At 41.9% G+C, this 25,151-nt stretch overlaps 1 protein-coding gene across 2 annotated transcripts in view; it reads left to right on the top strand.

Moving 5' to 3' along the window:
• The window catches only part of CDH11 (cadherin 11), an 82,024-nt gene that overhangs the window by 19,182 nt on the left and 37,691 nt on the right, over positions 1-25,151 (top strand). The window contains exons 2-3 of one of the 2 annotated variants that reach the window (XM_011356676.1): positions 17,757-18,161; positions 21,766-22,060. In XM_011356676.1, coding sequence (XP_011354978.1) covers positions 17,934-18,161; positions 21,766-22,060 — 523 coding nt within the window. In that variant the 5' untranslated portion in view covers positions 17,757-17,933. The remainder of the gene's footprint in view (positions 1-17,756; positions 18,162-21,765; positions 22,061-25,151) is intronic. The other variant, XM_023528554.1, reaches the window with a different exon arrangement.

Genomic DNA, 25,151 nt, shown 5'->3' with positions numbered 1-25,151 from the left:
TATTTGGGCTTATTTCCTGTAGCTGGGGTCAAATCTAGGTTATGCTATTTTATCTGATGTCAGAACTTGGGGAACTTAAGTTCTCTGATTCGAGTTTCATTTGTCTACCTCACAAGATTGTAAAGAGTAACTATCATTCATGCTCTGGCTCGAGGTCTAACATTGGAAGTACGCAATACAAGATTATTTCTCCCTCCCTTTATTCCCTGACCTCCCTCCTCCATCCACCAACCTTTAAAGGTACCTGGGACAGAGGTGGTTGTTTTCATTGTTTTCTCCCATGGCAGTCACACACCTACCCCAGCTCTGTCTTAGGCACTCTGTTTTGTCTACAAGTTCTAAGAGCTTAATGCATCCAGATGGAAAATAAATAACCGAAGCAGAATCCACTTATTTTGATTGAAGGACACTCAAATTCTGGGCACTTGGCTATTTCTTTATGGTTGACTACTTGCTACTAACTTTCCATCTTTGCATGCTGCAGTATAGGTATGAATTACAGGCATTTTCCTCACTTACACTGGCCAAAGAGTAAAAGTTTATTATTATTAAAACTGTTATTTATTATTTGTGTATGTGGTCTACCATCTGCTTCCATTTCCTGCCACACCCATTTCCTCATTCTTGAGCAGTCCTGAGCTTTCAGTCTCAAATTCCTATAGTTACCTGAACACAGGATCTGATTTCATGGCTTAGATGTTTGCTCCTGCTGTTCCTTCTGTCTGGGTTGCTGTTCCTGCCCTTAAACATCTGATTCATTTATTACTTCGAGATTTAATTCAGGTTTATCAAGCCAGTCTTCCCTGACCGACTACATCCTCACACCTTGGTGAGTCTCCTCTGAGCAACCTCAATTCTCTGATGCTGTCATATGAGGCCCTTTCAGATTATATTAACCATGTTCCGTGCTGCCTCCCAGCCTGCTACCAACACCATCAAACTCTTGGTGACTTGAGGAGTATGACAACATCTTCCTGTTAGCGCCCCTGCTTAGCTCAGTACCATGTTCTTAGTTCGTCCCTAGGGCATGTTTGGTGAATGCATTTTTATTAATGTTTTTGTGTGTGTTTGTGAACAAACACCCATGAGTGCTGCATTCTGAAAAGACCTTGAAAGTTGGCTACTAATCTAGCATGGTACATGCTCCTAATATAAATGATCCTGACTCCAAGACTTGGGTATTGGTTGTTTTCTGAGAACCAGTGTCAACTCAGAGAATGAAAGAGAACATTATTCCTAATTCCTCAATCAATTAGCACTATAGATAATCCTTTCATCCTTAGGCCTTTTACATTGTGAGTCACCTGTCAATATCCCAGGGCCTCTTGTACCTTCTCCAGGGAAATCAAAATCCTTCTTTGGTTTTCTCTGAACTTTGTTACACTGATGTTAAAAGTTCCCAAACTGTCAACATTCTCTCAAATGTGATCTCTCCCGTCCATTGATGTTGCTTCTGTGGGGACTAGGAAAAGCTTTCTGAATTCACAGGGAAGAGATTTAGAGACAAAATGATTCTGGGATTTAGGATCAAAATAACCCGAAGCTTAAAGATTGGCTTACCTAGTCCGGTTCTTTATTTTTACAGATGAGTTTCTACTTTCTCAAACAAAATACAGGACTTCTGGTAAAATCTGAATTTCAGATAAACAACAAATAAATGTTTTAGTATAAGTATGTCTCCCAAAATTGTATGGGACATACTTATACTAAAAACAATTGTTAATCTGAAATTTGTATGTATTTGGGTATCCTGTGTTTTCATTTGCTAAATCTAGTACCCCTACTTCCCATGAAAATTAATGACTTGCCCATTGTGATATCACAGGCATGATAGAGTTTGAAATTTTACGCATGCTTTCTGAGTCTCAAACCAGTATTCATTTCTAAATCACATGATTAGGAGTGGAAATTTTTCTACTCTAATGCCTGGTATTTTTTGTGATGATTATTCCTAAAAATATGTCCCATCTTAGCAAAGCAAATGTTTGTTTGACATGGGACACAACTCAAGAGAAATGAGCCATATTAAGATAGTTTTATCAAGGGTCATTGCAACATAGTTTTATCAATTTAGCACACCACAAGCCTGACCACAAATGCCAAGTGAGTTTCCATTGAGGCCAGGTCTTCTCTAAAAAAATGCGGTAGTTTTTTTGTTGTGTAGGACATTGAGAAAGTAACAAAAGGAACTGTTTTGAGGATAACCAAAGCCACACAGTGGAATAAGGGCAAATAATTTACTTGAGGCTCTCCATTCAGACAGTATATATGATGTCTACTGGTCTCCTATACACATCTTCAATTTTCCATGCTCACTGAGGAACTGACTGAAAATTCTTTTGCCAATTCCAAGTGAAAGAATTATCGCTATTCTGCTATAATCTCAATTTCTCCTCTCTATTCTGTTTTCTTGTTCCAAGATGGCTTTGCTGGGGAAAAATTTCACATCATTGTAGTAAGGTCTTTATTACTCTTTGCATTGAAAAAAGTATATCTTTTCTCATCTACCTGCTCAAAGTTCGATCTCGGCACCGAGCTTGTGATTTGTAATTATTTAAAGGAGACATTGCTTCTTTTAAATATGTTCAGCAAAACATCTGCTTGTTTTTTCTTGTGACCCAGGAACATTTTCTCTGGCTTTCTGTTTGGGTACTATTGATGTTTCACCTCTGAGTTTCCTCAAAGTGAACCTTCCTCCCCTCCCTGTGTCAAGAAACATATCCTCTGCTCATTTTGTAGTAGTGTCACTTTTCAGTCAGGAGCCACTCTGAAAAGGTGTTCCCTCTTTTGTGTTACCAGGACATCTCCTGTGTAACACTAAAACCATTCCTACTCAGCTGGAAGATCATTATGGTCACCCAATCAGTGAGAGTGGGGCATCTGTTGAAGAAGATGTACGAGCCAGTGAAATATTGATATGAGAAAAGAATTAAAAACATGTGGCAGCTGAGGGCTCAGTTCACTCCGAGCAGGGCAAAGGGCAAAGGGCAAAGCAGGATTCAGTGGCATCTTGCAAAGACTCAGCCATAGGGTCTGCTGGGATATCTCAGCTGCAGAATGGGGAAGGGAAGGACGGTGAGACATAGGTTGTGTGTGTGTGTGTGTGTGTGTGTGGTGTGATGGGGGTGGGGTAGCTAGAATAACTCCAAGGCAATAGAAACTATTCAGATCCCAGAATCTTTGATCTGGGTTGGTACAAAGAGTGTCCATTTGGAGAAAGAGCACAGTCACCACCAAAGATACACAGATACAGGCAGGAGGCAGCATCATTTACTGTCTCCTCTGTCCACATAGAAGCGGGACCTCAAGTAATAGGTAAAAAATGCCAGAGGCAGCGGTAGAACCTAGGAAGAAACACCTGGCATGGCCTAGGTGGAACCTGAAAGCCCTGGGCAGTCTAGCTGGACATCTCAGCAGAGCAACAGTCATGGTGAGGACCAAATGGTGGATTTCCCGGGAAACAAGGCATAAACTTGAGAGGTGGAGAGCACGGCTTTGGAGGATTGAGGAGGCTATAGTACTGTCCTCCCATTTCTGTGTTTCAAAACTGTACCAGTCTTCTTCTGGATCTAGATCCTATCTCTTTTCTTCATGAAGTGGCCATGCCATCTTGAGTGTATGTTGACCTCTCTTAATGTTTATATTTATCATTGATTTTAATAAGCTGACTCAATCTGGAGCTATTAGTTATTTTCTGAGTGTGTATATTTGCCAAATTACTAGCTTTCAAATTCTGAATCTGTTCTACCGCACTCCCACCTTGTGAGTTCTTGGTAGGTTACTGGAGTTTAGATCTTAAAATATCTAGGCATGGAAGAGATGGAGGATATAGATTTGGACTTTGGGGATGCAGAGGGCTCAAGCCTGGGGTACCCAGTGTCATGGTTGGTTGGATTCATAAGCAGGAACAGATTCTGAACCAGGAGACCAAGTCATGTTTCTACGGCCTCGTGGACAGCCATCCTCGAGTTGCAAGAGTGGGAATTCCAAGGTCGTGAACATCTTGCCAGGAAGCCAGGGAGTCCTTGCTGGCAAAGTTCATGACTTCCTGCTTCGCTGTTCCTTCTTCATCTGCTCCTTGGTTGATTTGGGCAGCTGTGATCCAGAGGGGCTCTCCCTTACTGAGTGATGCTGGAGAGAGCACTTTATGCCTTACCGGTGGTACCATGGGCGGCAAGTTTGCCTTTCCAAAGGTACTTGGTCGGTGGATATCAGATCTTGAGAGCAAGGGCAAAATCCATCTGCAGCTGCACACGCTTCTCATAGCGAGAGATTATGCATGCCTGGGGAGCTCTATAAATGGATTAAAGTTTTGTCATTTTGTTTGTTTATGTAATTTCATAAGAAAGAAACAAGCATAAACAAGCTAGTTTCTCCTCCCTTCCATTTGCTGTTGAACACAGGATCGACCCTCCTTTGCAGTGTGGGTACTGAAGTGACCTGTGGTGGGGGCTGTCATGGGTAACAGCCACTCTTCCTGCCAGAGAATAATTCTGGGCCTCACCTTCGTGCCCTTGGAGGAAATATTGATTTGTGGGACTTGCCCCTACCACCACGGAACCCCTCCTCCTTCCGTGAGTGACATACCTAATCTTTTCGACAGTGATTAGCTCAGGAGATCTCACAGAGCTCTCGTGTTGGGCTGGTTCCTTTTGTTAGAAGATATTTATTGTCTGGCTGCCTTCCTGCAGTTCCCTGCACCCCTCGCATTTTATTACTCATTAGCACCTTTGGAGGCTGAGGCAGTGAAGGATGTAGAGCAAAATGTTGTTCTGATGTGGAAAACTGTTCTGAGGGAGAGGTTTGAAAATCATGATTTATTCATCGAAGGGCTACCTGGAAGACTTGGCAGACTAGAGAACACCTGGGGAAGGGTCAGGGGCAATTCCTCCAAGGAAACATGAAAGGAACTGGCGGTGTTTGAAGTGCAGAATGCAAGACCCTTGGGTGAAATACCCGCCTTCTAAAACTTCCAGGAACCTGTGCTTTCCTTGAGGGCAAAGAACATGTTTCTCTAAATTCATAGCATTTAACTACTGCAGAAATTCCAGTCTCTGCAAGTATTTCTTAAATGGCTGCTATGTGGAATAAAATCTAGCTGAGTTCTGAGCATTCCCAGAAAGAAAAATTAAGACCTTCATAGGAGAATTACAGAGAAGGTCAACATGAAAGGTAGAGAGGCAAGAGTTCCCAAATGGGCCCTGTATCGCTTCAAATCCCATTCCCAGCGCTAACTAGCCATACGAACGAAACTGCAGGCTCTGCTCTGAAAGGGCAGTGCCCTTGTTTCCTTATCTGGACAACGGAGGCAATAATACAACACTCCTGAAGATGCTGGAGGAATGTATGTAAATCATCTAGCATAGCGCCTGTCACATAGTCAGCACTCAGGCACGTGCGCGCGCACACACTCACACACACACACACACACACACACACGTGCACACGCATGTGCGCGCGCGCACACACACACACACACGTGCGTGCGCACACCGTCATGGACTGGGCTGTATCAAGCAGAGGCTGAATGGGGAATGAGTGGTTTGCCAAGATGGTCTCCTGGAACTTAACCAGTCAGGAAAGCTCAGGACATCTCATGTGACGAGGACCTGGCGGCTTTGTCCTCACTTCCCATGATTGCTCCATTCTTAGCACATATCGAGGATAATTAAAAGCCCCATGGTTTCTGCAGAGAGATTTATGGCCTGTATCTCTATTGAGTCTAGGGTCCTAATATGTTTTCACAGCTTTCCTTCTTGGAATCAGCCATGCCTCCTCTCCCACCACACACACCATGCCCCAGCCAAGGACCTACCCCTGAGGTCAGCATCCTTACAAATCAACTCTACAGAATTCCTTTGGGTCCAGGGGCAAACAAAAGGATGCCCACGTATATGAAAGGAAACTGTCTGTAGCACCTTAGCAGATTTTATATTCCTATCAGAGAAAAGGGGTGAAATCACGTATTTTTTTCTGTAACAATAACAGGTCATTTACATTTATCTACAACCCACACCGCTAAAGGTTAAAAGACAAAACTTTTAAAATTAAAGAAATGTAAGTTGCCTCTGCTGTCAGCATTTCATCATCCTTCTCCTCACCTGGGCAGCCTACATTATGCTTTTACAAAGAACTTCTCAATCCATTATCTCATTCCGCCCTCAAATTAACTTGGGAGCCAGGGAGGTCAGGCATCATTCGTCCTTTTTTTCATAAGAGAAAACAGATTCAGGGAGGCGAAGTGAGTTGTCAGTTGTCAGTGGTCTCACAGTCTCCTGAGCTGGGACTTCCTCCCTAAACCAGGAGATTATGGGCACTGGAGCAGGAATTTACTAACCCACCACTGGTCTGAGACAGCAAGTCTGTTAGGTATCAAGATCTTAGAAATGGTTTCCTTTTTTCTTTTATTTTTCTAAAAAATGCGGCCCAACTGCTTTTCAAAGAAACATTTTGCTGAATCTGTTCGCTGTAGGGTGTAGAGCACGTGCAGCCACCCCCACTCATTGTAGCCCCTTATCTCTTGATTTCTCAAGGCATTCTGCCACTCACATATGGAGAGCCACCCACCTTATCCGGCCCTTCACTTCACAGACAGGAAAACGGAGGTCTCGGTTATTGGATGTTGTATAATGAGTTTGTGGCAGTTCTTTGTTTGCTTAGTACAGTGTTCTTTGTACACCTTCATTCATTCGACAGATGTTTTTTGCTCCAAATGAGGATATTTTAGTGTTTAAGACCAACACTGACTAACAGAACTTTTCTCAATGATTGAAATGACCATTGAGCACTTGAAATGGGACTAGCACATTAAGGAAGTAAATTTTCCATTTTATTTAATTTTAATTAATTTAAATTTCAAAAGCTACATGTGTCTATGTTGCTGCCATATTGGACAGTGTGGCTCTAGACTGTGGTTCTCAACCTTGAATGGAGGACCACCTGGGGAACTTCAAAAATACTGATTCCTGGTTTTCATTGATTTTAATTGGTTTAGAGTGAGGCCTGGGCAATGGGATTTTTAAGACTCCCCAGTTAATTCTAATGTACAGTCAAGTTCTAGAGACATTGGTCTAAATTTTAAGCTGACTGAGGGACAGAGCCATGTCACTGAATACATCACTGTACTCAGAGGCAAAGAATTCAGTGAGGAATTAGCTATGTTTCCAAACCTTAGGGAACTTCATATATCCTGGGGCAGAGGAAATGCCCTTATTAAATTATTTAAAAGGACAATGTGATCCAGAGGAGTAGAAATAGTAGCTTCTACATGGCAGAGGGAGAAGGTGAGGGAGGTCTCTTTATGGTAATGATTCTGGTCATGAATTATAAATAAGGTATATTTTTTCCAGAAACGCATCTGTTGCAAACAAAATGTTTCTGCCAGGCGAGTTAAAACTCACGTCTGTAATTCACAATAGGATTAACCTGGGATTATGGAAAATCTAATTAAGTGAACCATATTATCTGAGATGCGCAAAAGACACTTAACGTTGCCTTTGAAAGTCTCGCCTGTCTGAGAGTGTTCGGCATATGCTTCAGAAAGTGCTCTGCACGTGTACAGGACACTTGACTAGTCTTCTCTATCTCATTACTTTTCTTTCATGCTTAACTTAAAAAAAAATCCCATTACTTTTGATAAATGACATTAATACCTTTGAAAAGAAGAATTGGGCTTCAAAGATTGGATTATTTGAAACCACAATGAGATCATTATGAGGCTATTGTTGGTATCTGCTTTCTAAAATAAAGCGAGGTGGGAGGGACCCTCTGTGGTATACAGATACAAAAAAAAAAAAAGATCATTTCAGAGTGTGGCAGAGTTTAGTTTACTCTTGCACGATGGTGTGGTTTGGGGAGATACATTAGAAAGCGACCTCCAGAACAGCCCACCTGCTCTCTGGTGGAAATCAAACTTCCGATAATTGGAAGCAGCCTGACTTTCTGCATTCCTCACTCCTGTTCAGTGGCTGATTAAGCTGGACGTAAGCTGGACGGATGCATGTAGACCGCAGTGGATTGGGGTCACAGGCTGGACTTCTCGGAATTCTAAAGGCTCTCGGCAGTGGTGATGTGAGGCGCTCTGCCCTCGCTTCAGTAATTATTTCAAAAAACCACATCAAGCCCTTGTCAGTTATTAAGGCCACCTTGGGATAATTCCTCTTCTTGTTTATACTTTAGAAATCAGACTTTGTGGAAAGTGGATCTCTGCAGGATGTCAGATTCCAGCAAGACTAGGCAGATTATTTTCTCTCTTTTAGTTCTCCACTCACAGTCTTTAAAGAGAACCCCCAGGCCTTTATTTATGAATGGCTTTTCCCTTATAGAGCCTGGACCGGTGTTTCAAACTATTAGAAATAGTTTGAACGGGAAGACTGCTTTTAAGCTTAGCTGGGGAAGGGGGCAGAGTTGGTGCTATAAAAATTATCTTTCATTGTTGGTGATTTTCCCTTTCCCCCCTTTTTTCCTCTATAAAATGAGTTTAGGTTTTGTTTACTTTGTCTTTTATTTTGTACAAGTTATCTGTCTCAGTTTTCCATTTGTCTACTGAAAAGGGACTAACAGTGGAAGGTCTCTAAGGTTTCATCCAGTTCTGAGATTCTAACATTGAATAATGCAACAAAATGTCCAAACTTGAAACAGAAATGGTAACACTGATTACACCTACTCTTGGCAGAATGTGGGATCCTAACTCTACTCCAAACTTTCCACTTGAGCATCAGTCCACTGTCTTCACAAACTTAACATGTTTTAAAGCCTAACTCGTGCTCTTTATCCCTGTATCAGCCGCTTCTCCTTTTGAGGCCAGGAGCAGCACTACCACTGTCTTCTCACTCTCCTGGGACTGCGGCCTCATGTTCTATCCTTCTCAATCTGTTCGGTTCCCAAGGCCCTCTCTGCAGCTGCATAATTCCTAGAATAACCCTTTTTTCTCCACTAAGACTTATTTTTCAAGTTCAGAACTATATTACCCCTCACCTGAACCACTGCAATGACTCCAGCTAGTCTCCCTTGATTATACACCCTCCTTGCTAAGATAATCTAGAATCCTCCACTTCTGTGCTGTTTTACTTGGTAGCCACTAGCTATATGTAGCTATTGAGCTCTGGAAATGTAGCTAGTCCAAACCGAGGTATGCCGTTAGTTGAAAATATATACCAGGTTTTAAAGATCTCAACAATTCATTTACTGATTACATATTGAAATGATATAATTTGGGGCATACTGTGTTAAATGTAAATATATATTTAAAAACATTGTTTAATGTACCATCTAGAAAATTTAAAATTGTTCATGTGACTCATATTTCTATTGGACGACACTGCCCTTTATCTCGTCTCCTTCATATATTTACATCATTGCATTTAGCAGTCCTTGTTACAACATTGTTTTCTTTATCTCTTCTTAATGGAGAGCCTCCTGGAGCCCTTGGAAAGGCCTGTACCTAATTGCATGTTATATGTTGTACTGCGTATTTTTATATATTGTATGTCAGTATATCCAGGGCTTATAGTACATATTTATATATTCTTGTTGAAAGATCAAAACTCCTAATGTGTCCTTCTGATCACCTACTGTGTGCCAGGCCATGTCAAGGACTATACAAAGTTCTCTCCACGTATTATCTCCTTCCATTTTAGCACTCCCTCCTCTTTAAGACTGGTCCTAGTGTTTTTCAGTTTTACATGGCAGTGGGTAGACTCATGGAGGTTGAGTCATACAACTAGTGAGATGAAACTCTTGAATCTGACTGTCTGACACCATCTGACTCCTGAGCCCGTGCTCTCCACCATTATGTCAGAACTGCCACCTCTCATGTCAGTTTCTCCTGTATACTTCTGACAGCTTGGACTCCATCAGTCTTCTGACCAGAGTCCTTAAGGGATTCCCATTGTCCATCAGGTGAAGTCCTGATTCCTAATGCTGGGATTCAAGCTTGTCACATTAGCAGGGCTCTGTAGTGCCTAGTCCAGACGACGCCATTCCTATTACATGTGATGTCAGTGGAGTTATACCCAGACCAGTCCTGCCAGCTAGGACCCAGGCCTTCTAAATGAGATGAAAACCTCCACCCAGGGAAGGTTGCTCTGTCTTACTTAGCACAGCATAGACTCACAGGCGCCTGTAGATGTGAAAGACCCCTAGTAGGCTATTGCCAGCCTCCTATTTTATGGAGAAACTTAGTCCCAGAGGAAGAAATATTTTTTCTGAGGTTACACAGCTGTTCAGTGGCAGAACCTTTGCTGGAACACAAGTGTCTTGACTTCTATTGTAGAGATCTCCCTATTGCCCATTATTCCTCAACAAAGAAGGCATTTTCTACATCTGAAAAATGATCTCCACAGCTACAGTACTTTCCCCTTGACCAGAAGAAGGACTAACTTTTTCCTTTTGATGATCGTAGCTTGCTAGTTTTGCTGTTTGATGATAAAAGGAAGCACTCAAGTTAGCTCATGTACAGGAGGCTCATTGTCACTGGATGCATAGGTCATTGCAAATGACGTAGAAATTCAGGGACAGAAGATTAGTTAGGGCTGGGCCACACGGAGACAGCAACTTGGAGAGCAGTCCTTGATTCCCAAGACCTTCAGAGAACAGGACCATGCATTCTGCCACTTCCCTGGCTTGGGGACAGGCCACGTTTGTTTCTGTTTGGTTTCTAGCTGGCTTGTTCATAACCTTGATTTCACTGAAACTCTGGCTGTAAGATGTCACTTTGTGGCTACTCCGTCCCCCAGGTGCCTCATAACCTTCCCGTTTCAGCTCCCTTACTAGCAAATGCTTCCTATTTTTTTTTCATTGAAGTTCCCAGGTGAATTTAATTCACCCAGCTTATCATTTTGAGACAGATCATACAGGTTGGAAGTCTGGTTATCACTGCACTAGATGTGGTTCAGTCAGCCACCGCTCAGGGGGAAAGTGGAAGCACCAGATATTTGAGATTGTGGATATAGGTGCTCACTTGGAAAAGGCTGGAGCGGGCAAGGATCAGGAGCCTGGAGCGGTACGGTACGAATTCACCACGGAGGTGTGGTTGCTGATTCCTCTATGTGCCTGCACGTAGTCCTGTTGGCACCGACTGCATTATTCCATTGTTCACCAGCTTAGACAACTGTCTCACCATTGTTTGAGTAGAGTCCATGAGTCAGAGATTCGTGGTGGCCTATGTGTCCATAAGGTCCAAGCCAGGCCTGGCACTGTGAAAAGCTACTGCTGAATGAAGAAACTGGCATTGAAGGAACGATTTATAGATAACTTACTGCTCTGAGACAAAGAGAAATGAACATACAGGCCTTTGTTACCACAAATGACCATATATTATGTTGAGCATCTGTTTATCTTTGCCATTTTGCCCTAATTTTCCCTCAGGTATTTTAGCTCATGCAAAAGAAAAACTGAACATAAAATCTCTCTCTTTCCACATTCATATAGAGTGTTTATTCATAGTCTGAGATGACAATGCTGACCAAGAGAAATTTTATTCATCTTAATGATTAACGTTTAAAAATATTACAGTAAGAAAAAATACTATCTTAAGGATTGAGTAGAGCACAAATAAATTCTTCATTGTACACATTGTATTTAACCATCTTATCATTTGAGGATGATTTAATTACTTCAAGAGATAAATAATCACTGAATGAGTCTATATGTTTGGGGTCTACGGACTTAAGTTAAATTCTTATGACACTCTGTGGCCATGAGAGCCTGAGAATATAAAGGGTGATTGCACGTACTTAAAAATAAGTGATATTCGCATCTTAACAAAGATGATATTCAGTATCAAATACGATTTTGGCACTGAGATGGTCCTTGGAGGTGGATCATGCAGTCTCCTTGTACCGAAAACGAGAAACATGGCCTCCCCGAGTTTGGATGCCAGGTAAAGCCAAAGCATGGGTTTTACAGTCACGTAAACTTGAATTTGAGTTGCAGCCTTGGGTGACTGACTTAACCATTCTGAGCTTCAGTTTCCTTGTAGATAAAATCTGGGTGATATTTACATAAAGTTGTGGTGAAAATGCAATAAAATGGTGTGTACCAAGTCCTGAGGACACTGCCCAACGCTTGAAAAATCAAGCACCCGGTCAAGGATGATCCTTACTATCATTACCTAACTTTATGTAGCCTTTACATGATGAAATCAGGATTTGGACCCAGGTCTGCCCAACACCTGGCAGTGAGTAAACTTTTCACTTCCCATGCTGACCTCCCTGGGTTTTCTATTTCTCTAGCAGCAAGGCATCAGACTACCACTGGAGGAATTTTAAACTTTTCCCCTGCCCTTAAAAAAATGTCATGCTCACGGAAGAGTGGCTCTATTTGCCGCATACTTTAACATTTGAATTTGGTATGAGAGAGTGGAGCAACATATACACTGACCCTTTTGTAGTTTCTGCTGTGTATTTTGCACCTGAGCAGAAGCAATTATTCTCCCCTAGCTTATGCTTTGTTCTAAGTGTAGAAATCGGGGAATAAGAAATGTAATTCAGTCGATCTTTTAATACTTCCTCTCCCATTCTCTGTGATTTCCACAGACATGGCATAATCCTGTGATTTGATTTGAAACTGGAGACCAGCTCAGTGCTGAGTGATGAGATCTGAACGGGGAATAAAATATGCTTGAATTAATTTGCATAATAGAATCCGATTGGTTACAAAGCTGTGTTTGTTGAAGTGGAGACCAGAGTCCCTGAGCTCCACCCCCTGACCCACAAGAGGACACTGCACATGCAGAATGGAGTTTCGAGTTCTAGTGTGGGCCTCAGAAATATTTTTAATGTAATGATAACATGTCTTTAACTGTAAATTAGCTCCCTGGAAATGAAAAGAACAGGTCAGCCTGCCTGATCCCTCCAGCCCTGTGGGGAGGAGAAAGCTGAAAAACCAAAGCCGCTTGCTTTTCGCTAAGCGCTTTCCTCTTTCTTTCTCTCCCCGATAACAATTTCCAGCAGGAGTCCAAATATACTTAAACACCCGTATATGTCATTTTCTTTTACGGAGACAAAAGCAGGCACAGCGAGAGAGTTTCATGCTCAAGGCACAGTAGCTATGACGGGCTCTCTGCTCTCAAGATAGAAGGGCGAGCCTTCCACTTAGAGCTGGTGGTTTTGCAAATCCATTTTCCTGTCATGTTATTACTCCTGTGACTCTTAACAACATTTATTTTTCCTTCCAAGCAATATGCTCCCATCATAAAATAAAGTCCTCCTATATGTTTCTGTGGAACCCCAATGCTTAGGCCTCCTGGCTCACTGTTAGGAAGTGCTTTAGTGGGAGGATTGTTCAGGAACTGCCTTGGGGGTCTTTTAAAACCGATTAGAGCATTGATATATTTCCCTAATTATTACCAACGTCAAGGTCTACTTAGGAGGGTAGTCCCCTATTAATTTTCATGTGTGCTTCCTGCAAACTCTCTACTATTGTATGTATCAGTCAGATCTCTAGATTTTAGAAGCGTTTCTAAAAAAAAAGTTAAATAAATCTCCCCAAACACATCTTTTTTAACCTATATAGTTAGAAATGCTAAAACGGGTTTAAACATAAAAAAGCAAAGATTAACGTTCATTTAATAGTGCTGTTTAAGGACCCAGATATACTGTGTTGTTGATGGACTTATGTAAGTACCTCCTATTCGTCTTCGCTTTGGTCATTGCTATAAAGTGCTTTATCTTCCTCTTTCTGGTGTGGTTTTAATATTTTAGTCACAGTATTATTCTTGTTGCCTTCTCCCCACCCCCACCGGTGCCACCAAAACGTAAGTCATTTTCATCATAAGACTAATGTGTATATTGGGATGTGTGTCTATAGTTGATCTGCAGCCATCTCTTAGAGAGGCAGGATCACGTGTGACTAAGGGATACAAAAGCAGGTCTTGGGGCCAAACACCCAGGGTTCATGTCCCAGCTCTGTAACCATGGATAAGTTACTTCATCTTACTATGCCCCAGACTACTTATCTGTAAAATGGGGATAACAGTTATTACTACTTTGTAAGGATATTGTGAAAATTTAATGACTCAGTTTATTGAAAGTACGTAGAAGAGTATTAGGCAGATAACAATGGACAAATGTTAACTGTTATTATTATTTTCATCATAGTCCTATTATTAGTACATGTCAAGTTCTGATATTGGTTTACTTTAGGTGGCTTCTAGGTTACTGTTTTTATAACAGTGTCCATATAATCTCCTTGTGAACTTCAGACACAAACAAATGGCAAGAGTTGGTACTGTTCACTTGTTAAGAACACAGACTTGAGCCAGATGTCATGCGTTCAAATTCCAACTCTGCTATTTATCAGAAGTATAACCTTGGATAAGTTGCTTAATTTATGTGAGCCTCAGTTTCCTCATCCTTTAACAGAAGAATATTCATGGTACCTATTCATAAGTTTGTTACAGAAATTAGTAGATGAGTTACTACTATTTGTAGGTTTTAGAACAATGGCTAGAAAAGCTTTTACTAAGGAAATTTTCAGTCTGAAGTTGAATAAATTGAAAAAAAAAACATGTCTTAAAACATGTCTTAAAAACCTGAGATCGATCATTAAAATAACTTTATATGTCACATAACCACATAAGCACTTACAAATAATGGGTCCAGTGAATTACTTTTAAAGGCAAATTGGTTTTGCTGTTATTTCCAACAGAAGAAAATAGATATTTTCATCCTTTCAACAAAGGGTTTATTGTTTATTGGTCATGTGGAAACTCTTAAGTTCATTAGTATCAAGCCAGAATTTTTTACAAAGGAAAAAAAAAAGTTGTCATGTAGTTTCAACACTTTTAGTGTCAGAAATAATTGTGCTTTACAGCAAAATGGCAGCCAGAAGAAAGAGGTGCAGAAATATCAACTTTAATTAAACCCTTTCTTTCAAATAAACTTCACAGTTTATATGCAAGAATAATTTAACGCCGTGTGAATGAACACTTAATACTTGGCATGGTGTAAAGTGGGCAGGAATCTTGTTGCACCATATGCTCTTTCCTTTCTATTTCTTCTTCCACGGAGTCTCTGGTGGCAACATCAAGTTTAAACTTGAACTATGTGGTTCAAACCATACATTCAGATTTACGATTGTCCTGCTTTGAAGAGCACAGTCACTGGATATATAATCATGAATAAAAAAAACAAGTCCCGACTACTAAGATGTATGCGGTGTTTTAAGGAGACAGTGTATGAATCTGGAGAAATACTCCACAATGGCTCACCGAGCTCCAACCGTGAACATGCAACTGAAGATGGCACCCAGTGGCTTCATTTTATAGAGAATGAGGCAGAGCCACCAAGAGGGGAACTGATGAGGTCCTGCGACAAGCTAGTGGCAGATTCTCGACCATATATCTCCAGCTTCTGGACTTAACCCTAGGGATCTTCCATTGCTTCGCATTGCCTCATTTTATGATCTTACTCCTTTGGAGTCCCTCTATGTTCTTTCACAGCAGTGTGGCTAGCAAGAAGTAGCACTTGATGTATATTCAATGCCTGAGTCCGAGAGTGAAGCTATTAAATGATGACATGGCCTTTATAATCTTTCTCTCTCTTCCACACAGCCTTTTACACAACCTGAAGTGTCTGTCTACAATAAATATTGAACTCAGTATATCTTGAAAAGAGATAACACCATAGAGTATTGGGAGCAGTGATGGACACTTGAAATTAACTGCACATCCGGCCTCCCCAGATACCATTTTGCCATATTACAAAGGAAGAGGGATGGCTTCTGTTGGTGAAATCAAAGACCATGAGAAGGAAAGGGGTTCTACACCAACGAATTCGAATTCCACCAGTTTTCTTATTTTCTAGACAACTAAGGCCAGATGGCTCTGCCATCCCCATGTAACTCTTACTCCTCAATTCCTCTCTTAGAGAAAGCACCTCACCACTCTCTTCTGGGCATCTTCATCTGCAAGGCAAGAGCACCTCCTGATGAGTGAGACCTGCAGGCCTCGGTTGCGGCACTCTAGGAAGAGGGGAAGAGACCCACTGTGTGCCCCGTTCCTAATCTGTGTCCAGCCCTATATGTACGCAGATATTCTTGTCATGCCTATTTTCAGATGAGAGCGTGGAGGCTCACCGTGCCTGAGGTCCCTCTGAGGTTGTAAGATATGGAAGTGGTATTCCAATCCAGGTCTACCTGATCTTCAAACCTACGTATAATCTACTTTGCCAAGATCCATACTCCCTCCTTCCTGTCCCCCACCCTTTATCTAAACCAGAAAGCAAAGAATCAGATGTTGGTTTTCATTCTTACAATGTTCAGGAATCTCACCAGTTTCATTTAAAGCCATCGGTGCTGAAGTGAAGTGTCATCCTCAGTATCAGTGTGTCATCCTAAATGCCCAGGTTTTCTGACAGCCCCTCATGCTGGTGGCGAGGGTGGTAGTGGGGACTGTCTGGTTCTGGGAACTACGAGTCTGGGTAGCACTCCAGGGGCAGAGGATGATTATATAGAAGAAAATGTGGGGTCCTAAGAGCGGGGAACAAGCAACAGAAGTTCCTTAAGGGAGAATTAAGTTTCCAGCACCAGAAAGACGAAGTCCAGTGAGGAAGCCCAGGAACCTGAGGCTAAAGTCAAGGATTAGAGAGAAGAACCAGAGAGCCAGGGCGAGGACTGCAGTGACTATAGATCAGAAACCTACAGGGTCACGGAAAGGGGTTCGTGGCTCATCCTTCTTATTGATGAGTTGCTGAGTCGTGTGGGTGCCAGGAATGAGACCTTTGGATCAGTCGGTAAGGTGTGCTGTTTTATTTTGCTTCTCGTTTGGAGAGTGCTTATAAAGTATCTATTGAAACAGGTTAAGGTAGGGTCTTCAGCATCTTGGGTGGACCTTTGATCCGACAAGAGCAAATTTTGCTCATTGAATTGACACTATACCCTTCATTGATCCACCAATGAGAACCTGATCCATTATTTCACTGACGCATGTTTTTGTGACCATCTGTGGTTTTTCAGGATCTATCTTCACCTCTTTTATCTAGCAGGGTCCACTGCTGCCTTCCTCCTTCCTTATATCCTATAGTGACACTGGATATCTCGGGACATTGTGTGTTGTGACCAGCTCTAGGCTTTGGGGCCTGTTGTTTCTTCTGTGTGGACATCCCATCCCTTCCCTTCTAATCACAGTAACTCTTAGTTCAGGGTTGGGCCCAGCCATCTCGTCCTCGAGGAAGTCTCCCATAACTGCCCCCACTCTCTGCCATCTCCATCCTCAATCCCCATCAGTTATAGGTTCCTCTCCTGGACTCCCATAATGCCCTAAGTTTCCCTATTACGAAAACATACTCAAGCACAATTATCATCAATAATAATAATAACATAAATATGGAGTAGGTACAGGCATTGTGCTGAGCCCTGGGGCGTGACTCATTTAATCTCTTTGTCCGCCTTGCCTTGAGCACAGTCTCATCGCCATTTCATAAATGAGGAAGCTGAGCTCAAGGAGTCAGTTAGCTTACCCCGAACCCATGGCCAGTAAGTGGGAAAACTGACACCCTTGGACAGCTGGATTCCACAACATGCACGTTTTATCCTCATGTAGACCCCGAGGAATTTCTTCGTGTTTGTGTTTATCTCACCCACTACATGGTAAGCTGCGAGACTGCAGGGACTATTTCTTACTCTGTCCGCCTGGTCAGTACCCAGAGCAGAGCACTCACATCCAGGGTCCAACGTGGGTCAAATATTACAGAATGGAGTTGAGATGAAGTGGGGATGGAGCCTGCGGCTAATGTGACCTTTCTCTCTGTCTGCAGAAGCCGACTGGGGAAGCGGGCAGCCCTGACGTGATGTGCTCGGCAAGCAGAGACATTCCATTCCAAGAGAGGTCTGCGTGACGTGACACGTCAGGGAGGCCACCATCGGCCAGGCTGCCGCACAGCTGGGGGAAGGGGTGACGGCTGCATTCTCCTGTGCCTACCACGTAACCAAAAATGAAGGAGAACTACTGTTTACAAGCCGCCCTGGTGTGCCTGGGCATGCTGTGCCACAGCCAGGCCTTCACAGCGGAACGGAGGAGCCACCTGCGACCCTCGCTCCACGGGCACCACGAGAAGGGCAAGGAGGGGCAAGTGCTGCAGCGCTCCAAGAGAGGCTGGGTCTGGAACCAGTTCTTCGTGATAGAGGAGTACACCGGGCCTGACCCCGTGCTCGTGGGCAGGGTAAGGCTGCCCTTATTCACTATTTGTTTTTCTCCCTCCATCATCCCAATAGTAGAGTATTGTGGGGGGGAAAAAAAAAATCTAGGAGGAAAAATACTAATGGTCTGGCCATCCAGTAAGAACCATAAAACTGTCGTTTATCCATCCTTCCAGGATTTCTTTTTTTTTTTTTTTTAAATTCATAGAGTTATGCATGTTAGGTCTGTTTTCCACTTTATCTTATTCCATAAGAACTCTGTTTTTTAATGGTCTACTGAATGGAAATGGAGATTATTTACTTAATCATTCTCCAATTGGGGCATTTTTCAGACCACACCCCAACTCCAATTCGGATGCCCCTCCTTTGTGTCCTTATCACACTCCGTACTCCTTTTACCCTTTTTCGTATCCTACGTGCCTCTTTATTTGTCCAGCTTCCTCACGGGACCCTAAGCTACCTGCCATCAGGTAGCTTGTGTCCCTAGGTCCTGGTACTAAAGCCCAGCTTTGGGGAAGCCTCTGTAAATATCTGATGAGATGAATGGATGTGTTATAAGAATGGGTGGGATTTTATCTGCTTTGGCTCAGGGACGATGGCAAAACCCAGCTGGGACTGCTTGAGAGTCCTAGCACCACTTGTTTCGTGATCTCTGTGGACCCCTTCCAAAAAAGGGCAAGGGGATGAAGGGAGTCGTCCAAAATATGTTTGAAAAACTGACTGTCCACTATCATTGATGGTAAAACAGGCAGCCGTCTTTCAGAGAGCAGCAACATTAACTACGAGGAAGTAGGTGTTCTCATACATAAGAACAGAAAGCCTACTATGTGCAGGTAGTAAACTGGAGTAGAAGCATCCCTGACCTCAAAGGGGTCTTACCTAAGCAATTAAAGAACAACAAAAATAAATGGAGGAGTAGGGTTAATGACAAAATTTAATATGAGTGATTTTGAATTTACACGGTAGCATTTGGGAGGGATGAAGGAAGTTTTCATGGAGAACATGATAACCTATGACTCCAGAGATAAGTAGGGGTTGTCCAGTGAAGGGTGAAGAGGACAAGAGTAGATTTCAGGGTGCTATTTTCTGAGCCTTATAGAGTCCAATGAAGTCAGTTGCTCCCAAACATGAGAACAGCATTCCCTATTTATGGAATTGACATATTTGGAGGAGGTTGATATTAGTGAATTAGAACAATAATTTTATTCAAGTTTGGGAAAGTTTTTTTTTAAGAGACTTATACTCAAAATAGAAAGATTATACCCAAATAGAAGTCGATGTGGAAAGTGGGAACACAGGAAAATCACTGGCACGTAGAAGTCCCTATGTGGAGATGGGCTATGTACCTAGAGAGAAAGACACTTCGGCCATGGCAGGGGCTGTGTAGCTTGAACAATGTGGAGAGCTATGTATGAATTGTCCTAAGAAAATAGAACCTCTGCCTTGGGGACTTTTTCTGTGGGAGCAGCATGTGTGTTAGGATGGGTGGTGGCACCTGGAGAGCCATCTCAGCATCTCTGTGGAGCAAGCAGTTGTCACGCCTACTCAAAGGGAGCATCGGGAAAAGGGAGAAAACAGGGCAGTAGTGAGTGATGTTCAGAATCTAGGCACATGAGAATGAGTCTGATGTCAGGTTGGATGGGGAAAAAAGAAATAATGTGCTTGGATCCTATCGGTCTTCCCTTTGAGATACTGCTGATCTATAGAGGGAATAGGCTAGATGACTGGTTCTCTAATAACCTTTGATTTGATGACATTCAAGGTTGAGTGATTTAAGATGCTCTGAGAAAGAGGAATTTGGCAAACCATGGGCTTTCAGATTTCTCGCAGGAAGCACAGTCTGTGTCATGCTGTGCTGTGCAGAGGGGAAGCCATCAGTCTTCGGAGTTGGGAATTGGCTGTGTAAGCCTCAGCAACTGGATCCCTTGAAAGCATTGAATGGGTTCCCAAACTGCTTTTTGTGTCGAACCTAACAAATATTGTTGTCACTTGTATGGATCATATTTGTTAGCGATTTAAAAAAAGGAATTTATTTCTAACTTTGAAATCTGAAAACAAGAAAAAATTATGAGCCATATATTTAAAAATTGTTTCAGTTATTTGACCATGAAATAATATCTATTTCATTTTCAAATTCGCCAAATTCATATGTACCTACAGGTATCCCCCTGAGCCGAAATGTATGCTGTTTCATTGAGGTGCTGTAAACCATTTAGATATTTTTGGGGGAAATTGAAACTACAAAAAAAATTTTAAAAGCAATGTGTTCAATCTTGCTTTGTGTCTCAAGGCCTTGGTTTCATAATAATAATAATTAAAATGGCATCGATGATAACAAGTATAAAATAATACAATAATATAACATTATTATATGATAATAAGCTAAAGCTTTTTAGTTTATACTGGGTTTTCCTCACAGAGTAGGTAGAACCAAGGGCTTTTTGTCCTTTAGGATACTCTCGAAACCTATCAGAGAATAAGGGCAGAGGATTCAGATTAAGATGAAAGCTGCTGAAATTGAGGTTTGACAACAAGGGCAGGGGAATTTACTGCTACGGGAAAATCAGACGTGGTGTTTGGGAGTTCCATTTTATGCAACACAGAGCAGAGTCGAGGCAGAAAGGCACCGGGTGGGGAGTTAGGGGACCTGGCTGATTTCCTGGCTCTGCCAGATGTGACTTTAGGAAAGTACCATAATTCTGGACTTTGTCAAAGGAAGGGAAAACCTAAGGCCATTTAAGATTCTTCCTGTGGCCTGAGAAGCTGCACGTGTATTAGGCCATCCCATCCGCCCCATCCTCTATGACTGTAACAGGGGCCTCTTCCAGGCACACCCCAAACCCTCATGCCCCACATTGCCCACAGCAGGTCTTCTGGAAAAGGTATGATCAATGAGTTGTTTGTAGTAACAAAATCCTGGAAACAATGTTAGCGTCTTTTGTAAGACAACTGCTAAAAGAAGTGATAATAACATCCATACAGTAGACGAGGTCAATCTGTATGTACCGATGTGGAAGGGTGACCCAACTTTATCCTTAGAGGAAAACAGATGTGAGGAATTTTTACTGCATAAAAATTAACAGGGCATTTATGTATCTGTGTAGATATCTTGCATACACATGGAATATATCTTAGGGGATTCACAGGAAACTGGTAGCAATAGTAGTGTCTGAGTAGAGAAAATGAAATAATGGAAATCAGAACTGAGAAAACTTAGTTATTGCATAAATGTTTGTTTTTATTGTTTGTAATATGCATGTGTTTCTTTCAAAATAACTATTAATATTTGTGTATATGTGTATTTTGTATGTGTGCATATGTATGGGAAGGAGGGAAAAAGAGCATAAATCTTAGAATTTCAAAAATTCAGGGTTCAGGTGTGAGTTTTGGCTTCACTGCTCCCAGCTATGTGACGTTGGCTAAAGCAATTAGCTTCTTGAATATTCCTCATTCTTTATTAGTAAAATGAGGTGGGAACGTCTCCCTCTCATAGTGTGTGTGTGTGTGTGTGTGTGTGTGCGCGCGCACACGCGCACGCAGCGTGTTGTAGCAAACAGCATGTAAGTGGGTCTCTACCTCGCCATGTATACCTCATGGAATTACAAATCTCAATTTCTTTTTTTCTAGCTTCATTCCGATATTGACTCTGGTGATGGGAACATTAAATACATTCTCTCAGGTGAAGGAGCCGGAACCATTTTTGTGATTGATGACAAATCAGGGAACATTCATGCCACCAAGACATTGGACCGAGAAGAGAGAGCCCAGTACACCCTGATGGCTCAGGCGGTGGACAGGGATACCAACCGACCTCTGGAGCCGCCCTCGGAGTTCATTGTCAAGGTCCAGGACATTAATGACAACCCTCCTGAGTTCCTGCATGAGACCTATCATGCCAACGTGCCCGAGAGGTCCAACGTGGGTGCGTACGACAGGGGAGACCCATTCTGCCTGCAGGCCTGGTGTCTCTGTGGGCAGGGGGTGGGCTTGTGCCCATTCTCTCAAATCAGGAAGTAGAACTTAGGCTGTATTTTCTATGGCAGCATAACAAATAAAATTTTTATTTGTGTAATCTTAAATATTTAAGATGGACCCGGGGTTTTAAAATCAAAACTTACAAAATATGAGGAAGTGTAGAAGAACAGGAAGAACACGACTGAATCCAGGTCACCCTGGCTCTGGTGCTTATTAGCTGTGTGACTTGGAACTAATTATATCTGTTCTCTTAGCCTTAGTTTCCACTGCTATGTAATGGGAATAACAATTTCTAGTCGTGTAGGAGCACAGATGATATACATGCAGTTGCTAGTGCATATTGATGTTCGATTAGTAATCGTAGTGATAATATCTGTTGCATGTAAGGCATCATGCTAATTAATGATTTACATGCACTATTGCATTTAATTTTTGCAATGATTTATCTGTACAGTGAGGTAGGTCCTACTTGACAATTTTGCAGATGGAAAACCCAAGCTAGAAATAGGTTAACTAATTTATCCAAGGTCATCTGAGCTATTAAGTGTATACAGAATACACACTTAACCGTGACACTATGTCACCATCTATTAGAATAATTCAAAAGTAGGTACATCTTTTCATCATGCATAAAGATACACTGCTCTGTAAAAGGATAATTCCCTGAAGGATCTCTTTAGCTCGCCACCTTCTCCTGGCAATGACTTTCACTGGCTTTATGGAATGCATGGGACTGTGGTCTTTTGAGAAGCATGTCTCATATTAAGCAGGGTTTGTCATTCTGACAGTGAACAAGACTGTTCTGATCAGGGAGTGAGTCTGGTTATATAAATCAGAGATACAGAGCTGAAGTGAATTTAAGGATCATCAGGGCCAAGGCACTTTTAACAGATGAGAAAAAACAAGCACCAAGAATGAGAATCAACCTGCTCAAGAAAGTTAGATGCTGAAGTGACCCTAAAACCTTAAGCTTCTTCCACTTTGTATTATAGCTTGAAATGCTAAAAAAAAAAAAAAAAAAGTCTCTTTCTCCTCCTCCAGGTAAAGTCACACCCTTCTCACACTTTATGAAAGCCAGACTGAGCCATTTCTTGTTTTCTCTTCCCTTTGCCCTGCTGAGTCCCTTAGTCTCTCGGTAGCCACCTGGAGATTTTAATGAGAAATAACGGACATCAAATATATCACTGAAGAGGGGACATTAGTGTCAGCAAGTAGCCATGGGGAAAGGCCAGTCACCAAAAAGTTCTTTGATTTCTCCATGGGGAATTCTCATTGTTTCCACCTTTGGGGGCTCCTCAGTTCTTAGGAATAACACCCAGACTTTCTGTCACTGGATATGAGCAGAATCTGTGGTCAGACAGTACTGGGGTCACATCATGGCCAGGCCTCTGACCAGCCAGGCGAAGCCAGACAACTTCTTACATCTTTCTCAGTTTTCATTTTGTCATCTATAAAATGGGGATAATGTAAACTATGATGAAAGTTAAATAACATGTAAAATACAGAGTTGTAATGGACTTAGTGGCGTTCTAGACACGAAATAAGCATAAAAATTATTAATTTTCCTAGCTGTACCATAATGGTAGAAAATAAAGCTTATTCTCTTTTATAAATCTCTATTCTAGAATAGTGCCTGACTATGTGGGAAGAGCTCAAAAAAGAGCTGTTTGCAGGAATAATGATAAATTACAGAATAATAAAAGAATAAATTACAGAAGAGTAATTAGAAGAAAGTGAGAGTTACTTTTACACCATGTGGAAGTCACTGGCAACCTATACATTAAGGAGTTTTTAGAGACTGGGTACACAGGCTCTCTGGCTTTTCACGTGCAAGCAGGCCCCTCTGCTGAAAATGTCATGGGAAGAACTTGGGTTTGGTTGTTGGCTGGATGGGAGTTAGACTCCTGGCTCTGGCAGTGACCTACTTTCCAGAATAGGTTGCAAAACTTCATACCTCTCATGTCCAATATCTCGCAAGTACAATAGATATTAAAAAAAAATACTAAGCATTGGGACACTGGAAGAACACATGCCATGTGCCCCAAACGGTGCCTGGCACAGAGGAATTAGATAACTGCCAGTTCTCTCCCTCCGGTGTCTCTGCCCCGATTCTGAAGCCCAACGCTTCATACCCTTAGCTACTTGGGACCATCAAGGAACAGAAGTTTTTCTAGAAAAAATGGAATCTCATCTTCCCTGAATTCCCTGGTTTCCTTTCATTCTGACCCACAAATGCTCGCCTTACATCTCACCAGATGTCCACCGCTGTATGTCCACCAGACCTCTTAGAGGTGGGAGGATGCAACTATCATGCCGGTAGGGAACTGCACTCCCTACAATATTTATAGCCACGAATTAATTAAAACGTAGTATTAGCAGCCATTTTATTACATGCAAAGCAACAATAAAATGATGTATTTATTGCTCTGCTACAGATGGAAGACTGCATTCTGTCTTTTCATGAAAAGCAATTTCTCATTAATTATCCTTTATTATACTCTTTGGGAAGATTTTTATTTAATTATTTGATATACTGAATATTAAAATTGCATGGGTCTTAGAATGTTTTTGCAATAATGTTCATAGTATTGTTTTAACTACTAAGCATAGCGGGATGTACTATGAATAAAGAAAGTTCCTTTTGAAGGTATGGGAATTTTTAAAAAAAAAAAAGGAAGGAGGGAGGGAGTTTTTTTTTTTTTTTTTTTTTAGGTGAGGCAACCCTTGGTTGACCTCACAAATTGCATGGGTCTTAGAATGTTTTTGCAATAATGTTCATAGTATTGTTTTAACTACTAAGCATAGCGGGATGTACTATGGATAAAGAAAGTTCCTTTTGAAGGTATGGGAATTTTAAAAAAAAAAGGAAGGAGGGAGGGAGGATGGGAGGGAGGGAGGAAGGAAGGAAAGAAGGAGGGAGGGAAAGAAGGAAGGAAGGAAGGAAGGAGGGAGGGAGGGAAGGAGGGAAGGAGAGAAGGAGAGAAAGAGAGAAGGAGGGAGGGAGGGAGGGAGGGAGAAAGGAAGAAAGGAGAGATTAT

The sequence above is a fragment of the Pteropus vampyrus genome, unplaced genomic scaffold (genome assembly GCF_000151845.1).
Source record: "Pteropus vampyrus isolate Shadow unplaced genomic scaffold, Pvam_2.0 Scaffold29, whole genome shotgun sequence".
Lineage (NCBI taxonomy): Eukaryota > Metazoa > Chordata > Mammalia > Chiroptera > Pteropodidae > Pteropus > Pteropus vampyrus.
Note: the sequence above shows the minus strand (reverse complement) of the source record. Positions and strands in the feature narration are given on the sequence as shown.